Raw genomic sequence first — 5820 nt, 5'->3', positions numbered from 1 at the left:
AGCCCAAACTTTCCAAAAAAAATTATTTTAATTGTCTTCCTAAATATCTTTTCTTGACCTTTATCACTTCCCAATTATTTTATATATGTATTATTATTTTTTTGTAAAGCGTTACTTAGGATACGCCATATCTATACACATCCATAATGGTTGGCCTCACAAGGAGTTTCCAGCCATGGACAGTGTGGCCCCGCTGGGGTGAGATGTCCCACCCTAGGGTGGTCTTGTATAAAAAAAAAACTGAACTTAAAAACACTAACAAGATAGACTTCTATATTTTATTTTGGAAACCCTTAAATTTTATTGACTTTGGTTCTTTGTCAAAAAAAAAGTTTCTAATTAATTTTCTTTTTCAGATTTCTTTATCATTATAGGCAATGTAGGAAGTCCACTAGGCTGCGCGGACATAGGGGAAAATGTCTAGCCCATTGAACTCTTGCAATCCTATAGATTGTAGTTTAATCACTAGTTTTCATTCCATAAAATTAATTAACATAAATCTCTTTTCTCTTTTGGATTTCAAATCCAATTAGAATCCAAACCCAATTAAAAAACCCATCGGCCAGGGTTTGTTAGCTTATTATTTCCAGAACGATGTGACATCTAAAGAAGAAAGTCAACATCAGTGAGCTGAATAAGTTCATGGCTTGTAGCTTTTGTTCTTTCCACACCATAGAAAATGGAGGGACTCTAAACTACCACCACAAGACTAAGTCGTCTCCCATCTTCTCCTATAAATAGCCAAGAAATTGCATCATGCTTATAACACCAAAGTTTCATCTGTTTTACACGGCACCAAAATGGTTTTCAAATTCTCCTCAGGGTCTCTTGTTGTTTCAGTGATATTGCTGTGCTCTTGCCCCTCCATTGTTTATTCAGCTGCCGACAATTCACTTACTGATGATCAAGAGGCCTTGTTGTCCTTCAAGAGTCTTGTAAGTGATCCTTCTAGTTCTTTGGTGTCTTGGAACCAAAGCACTAATCTCTGCAATTGGAGAGGCATCACATGCAGTAAGCGCAGGCAACGAGTCGTTGAAATTGATTTGCAGGGACTTCAACTCGGTGGGTTGATATCCCCAAGCATAGGTAACCTGTCGTTACTTCAATTTTTGTATCTCCAGAATAATGAATTCTCAGGCAGCCTTACAGAAAAAAATGGAAACCTTTTTCATTTACGAGAACTGAATTTGAGTTCGAATGTCATCCATGGAACCATTCCTGTGAACATCACCAGATGCTCAAGGCTTGAAGCTATTGACCTCACTGGTAATCGTTTTACCAGCTCAATTCCCACTGAGCTTGACCTCTTATCCAACCTGAAAGTCTTGAAATTAGCTCAGAACCAACTTTTAGGAACCATTCCTGCTACTCTTGGTAACCTTTCATCCCTTACCACTCTAAATTTAGCTACCAATTCCCTTCAAGGTCCTATACCACAAGGCTTAAGTCGTCTAACAAACTTTGCAGCACTTGCAAATCTCCTTAAACAACCTCAGTGGCGCTGTTCCACCTTCTCTGTACAATGTATCCTCAATTATCACATTTGCTTTGGCATCCAACCAGTTGTGGGGAGAACTTCCTTCAAACATTGGCTTCACAATGCCCAACATACTGTCTTTCCACAATTGTTTCAATAAATTCACTGGTAACATCCCGCCAAGTCTGCACAATGTTTCAAAGATACAGAGCATCAGGATGTCAAATAATTTGATCCATGGTACTGTGCCAGCAGGCTTAGAGAAGCTAGTGGACCTCAGTTTCTACAATATTGGATTCAACCACATAGTTAGTAGCAATGAGACAGGGATGAGTTTTCTCACTTCCCTTACCAACTCTTCCAGACTTGAGTATCTTGCCATTGATGAAAACTTGTTCCAAGGAGAAATTCCTTCCTCTGTAGGGAATCTATCAACACAGCTTGCGAAACTTTACATGGGGGGGAACTTGTTCTCTGGTAGGATTCCAGCAGAAATTGGCCAGTTGAAAAGTCTAACCTTGCTGAACTTGAGTCACAATTTATTGGAGGGAAGTTTTCCACCAGAAATAGGAGGCCTATCAAATTTGCAGGTCTTGAATTTGACAGGGAATAGGCTCACTGGGGTGATCCCAACATCTGTGGGGGACCTCACCAAGTTAACCCAGCTTGATCTGTTTGACAATAATTTGGTAGGAACAATACCACCCATTTTCGGAAACTTTAGATTTCTTCTGTCATAGGCATGTCAAGGAATAATCTCAATGGTAGCATCCCTAAGGAGGTTTTCCAACTTTCAACTCTAAGTCGTTACCTCAATCTATCTCAAAATTTGTTCAGTGGAAAGTTGCCTGCCGACATTGGAAAATTAAAGAATGTTGCTGTCCTTGACATCTCAAAAAACCAGTTATCTGAGGCCATCCCTGAATCAATTCAGGAATGTAAGAGTTTGCAAAGCCTCTTTCTAAATGGCAATGCTTTGTCAGGCAGTATTCCAAAGTCCCTCGGTGAACTTAAAGGACTCCAAATCCTAGACCTTTCATCCAATAATCTCTCAGGTTCAATTCCAATAGAGCTTGCACTGCTCAATGATCTGCAAGTGTTGAATCTCTCCTTCAACAATCTTGAAGGTGAAGTCCCAAACTCTGGTGTGTTTTTGAAATTCAATAGAACATATCTTGAAGGAAATCACAAGGTTTGTGGGGGTCCCAAAATTTTGACGTTGTCAACATGCCATAACCATGTTCAGTCAAATAGGATGCCCCTTGCTCTCAAAATAGCAGTTGTCTTAGCAAGTTTTGCCATCCTTTGCATTCTTCTTTCATTTGCCTGGTTAGCATTATCTCATAGAAGGAAAAAACTACCGAATGTGGAGTCATTCAAAGGACAACACCGGTTGATAACATACCATGAAATTCTTGCTTTAACTTCAAATTTCAGTTCAGAGAACCTACTAGGTAGGGGGAGCTTTGGCTCTGTGTACAGAGGTATCCTTGGAGATGGAACTCAAATTGCTGCCAAAGTGATTAACCTTCAACATCATGGTGCTGCCGCGAGTTTTCTTGCAGAATGTGAAGCATTGCGAGGCATTCGCCATCGCAACCTCGTTAAACTCATAACTTCATGTTCAGGGACAGATTTCAAGAACGAAGATTTCAAAGCTTTGATTTATGAATATATGGTTAATGGAAACCTTGAGCAGTGGCTATATCCTGAAAGCAACCACAGGCAAGGGCTAAACCTTTTGACAAGGTTAAATATTGCTATTGATATTGCATGTGCCATGGACTATCTCCACCATGATTGTGTTATTCCTGTTGTTCATTGTGATCTTAAGCCAAGCAATGTGCTTTTGGATGATGATATGACTGCAAAGGTAGGGGATTTTGGCCTTGCAAGGTTGCTTGATGAGGGATCTCTCATCAATCAGTTGAGTACGGGTGGACTTAAAGGATCAATTGGATACATTGCTCCAGGTATTATCCGCTTCTTTTTCTTTGTCAATTTAATAACCCACAATTTATAGGATCAGCTTTTGAAATGTTCGATTCCAACGCACAGGTGGGTTTTTATAAGGTTCAAAAAATCAATGGTTCATAATTTTTGTAAAATTTCTAATCTCCAAAAACAAAATTTAAATTATATTTGGGCCATTTTGATTGAATAGGACTGATTGATTTAAACTTTTGAGGCAATTCTTTATATTCTTCAGTCAGACGTCCAAGGAAAGAATTCTGAATTAACCCACATTTTTTGTCAAAAGAAAGAGGTGAATGGGATTGACCTTGCTTTAAGGAACAACAAATTTGGAAAACAAAATTTTTTGTCTCTCTCTCTCTCTCTCCCTCTCCGTGTGTGTGGATGACAAAAACACTTGTGAGCATCAGCCTCTAGAGACGCAGAGGGATACTTCTAAACTGTATACATATTTTTAGTTGTTTTATATTTGTTGTTATTATTTTAAAATAATTACACTGCCGGGTCGCCCGTGTGGCCAGTGCGGTGGTTGTGAAGGTGTTGAGTTGAAGACCCCAGATCAAAACCCACTGGCATACAGGTGTGCCCGTAGCTTCCAAAGGTGGGCCACATAAGGCAGGGTGGTTGTGAGGCCCCACCCGGGGTTTTCTCTCCCTTCCGCGATCGGCAAGTGTTCCTCTTCATAAAAAAAATTAAAAAATTTTAAAAAATAAAATGATTTTAGTGATCCAAAATAATTGCTAGGCACAATCACTATATCAATTATACATTTTTCTAAAATAACCCAACTCTTTAGTGTATTTACGTTTCAGCACATCAATTTTCATTTGTTTAAGATAAGCGCCTACATTTGATCTACCTTTTATATCACTTTACTCTTTATTCTTCAAAACGACACTTTTTAACCTTTTCTTTGTTTAAATTACTGATTGATACTTATGTAACTCTTCATTTTTCGTAGCTGCATGCAGTTTAGGGCAAATAAACAATTAAATAATTTCAAAGGGTAAAAAGTAATACAGGCGGTCATTTTTGAGCAATTTCGTAAGGTAGGCATTTATCCTAAATAGTTGAAAACTGAGAAACATCAATTCACAATACATTAGGCACCTATGTGCAAATTGTCCTTGTGTTAGCTGACATGAATATTGATGTCTACACCTACCTCCACATGGGGTTGTCTTTTGGTTCACAGCTCCAATCAAAATGACTCGGGAGTACATGAATATTGATGTCTACGCCTACCTCCACATGGTTTCAATCATCATTGACAAATTGAACCTGCCTAAGCCTCAAGTTCTACACAATTACAGGCCAATACATGTCCACAAGTCAGTTTTAGAATTGTCAAGACTGCATGTGGTTCTAAGCATATATGATGTTTTAAACCAACCCAAAACCTGATAAAAAGTCAATTCTATCACGTCTTCGACTTTGATTTTTAGTTGCTTTCCCTTTAAGACAATGATGTTGATTATTGCCGAGTATGGACTCGGTGGAAAATCAGCAACTCATGGTGATGTGTACAGCTATGGTATTCTACTGTTGGAACTCTTTACAGGGAAGAGGCCTACCCATGAGATGTTTGCTGGTGATTTAAATCTGCAGAAATGGGTATTGCAGAAATACCCTGGTGAGATAATGGAGATCATCCACCCTCAACTAATAAGGATGGATGACACAGATGGTGCAGCACAAACCCTCCAAGTGGGCTGCTTGGTTTCAGTCATTGGAGTTGCTTTATCCTGTGCAGATGAACGTATTCAAGATCGCATGAACATGAGGGCTGTTCTTCCAAAGCTAAGAAAAATAAGAGATTCACTTGCCTAGAGAACACATTGCTTTCAGGTCTGACATGCCCCAAAATTTCAAATGGGCAAATTGATAAAATGCTATAATTTATGATTGCACTATGCTCTCCCAGTCTTCTTTGGAGACTTTAGCGTTTAGGCGCATCTATCTTTTGTATTTATTTTATGGGTCATGTACTGAGTTAGCAAAGATAGCATTAATAAATGAGCTCCCTCAGGATTAGCAAAAATAGTATCCACGATATATTACTTTGCTAAAAGATGAGAAACATTAGATATAACATCATGTAATGACTATATGATGTCACTGGAGGCAGCAGGCTACATTGCTTAAAACAATCTCATTTCTTTGGCTTGTGTGTTGGAAAAAATCAAATCTTTGTTATTGTTCTGTCTTTACCATAAATGAAAATTGAAAAGTCAAACCTTTGGTATATTGTATAAGCTATATGAGCCTGGTTAAACATGTTCTCATGCAATAAATTCTCATACAATGAAGAACGATTGAAAATCATTAAAGCGAAGACATCTCAGTTGTATGATGAGTTGCATACCAAA

The 5820-nt window shown here is 38.5% G+C and overlaps 2 protein-coding genes across 2 annotated transcripts; both read left to right on the top strand.

Annotated features, from left to right (window-relative positions):
* Positions 1-800: 800 nt before the first annotated feature.
* LOC149822327 (uncharacterized) lies at positions 801-2217 on the top strand. Its single transcript, XM_089980260.1, has 2 exons — positions 801-1517; positions 1564-2217. Exons 1-2 carry the CDS (start codon positions 801-803, stop codon positions 2215-2217), a joined length of 1371 nt encoding a protein of 456 aa, XP_089836386.1.
* A 2-nt stretch (positions 2218-2219) lies between these two features.
* Positions 2220-5281, top strand: LOC149822326 (putative LRR receptor-like serine/threonine-protein kinase At3g47570). The gene is made up of 3 exons (XM_089980259.1): positions 2220-3450; positions 4647-4782; positions 4897-5281. Exons 1-3 carry the CDS (start codon positions 2220-2222, stop codon positions 5279-5281), a joined length of 1752 nt encoding a protein of 583 aa, XP_089836385.1.
* The last annotated feature ends 539 nt before the right edge of the window (positions 5282-5820 follow it).

This window comes from Nuphar pumila, chromosome 11, assembly GCF_984573655.1.
Source record: "Nuphar pumila chromosome 11, dmNupPumi1.hap1.1, whole genome shotgun sequence".
NCBI lineage: Eukaryota > Viridiplantae > Streptophyta > Magnoliopsida > Nymphaeales > Nymphaeaceae > Nuphar > Nuphar pumila.
The sequence above is the reverse complement of the archived record's forward strand: the minus strand, read 5'-3'. Positions and strand labels throughout refer to the sequence as shown.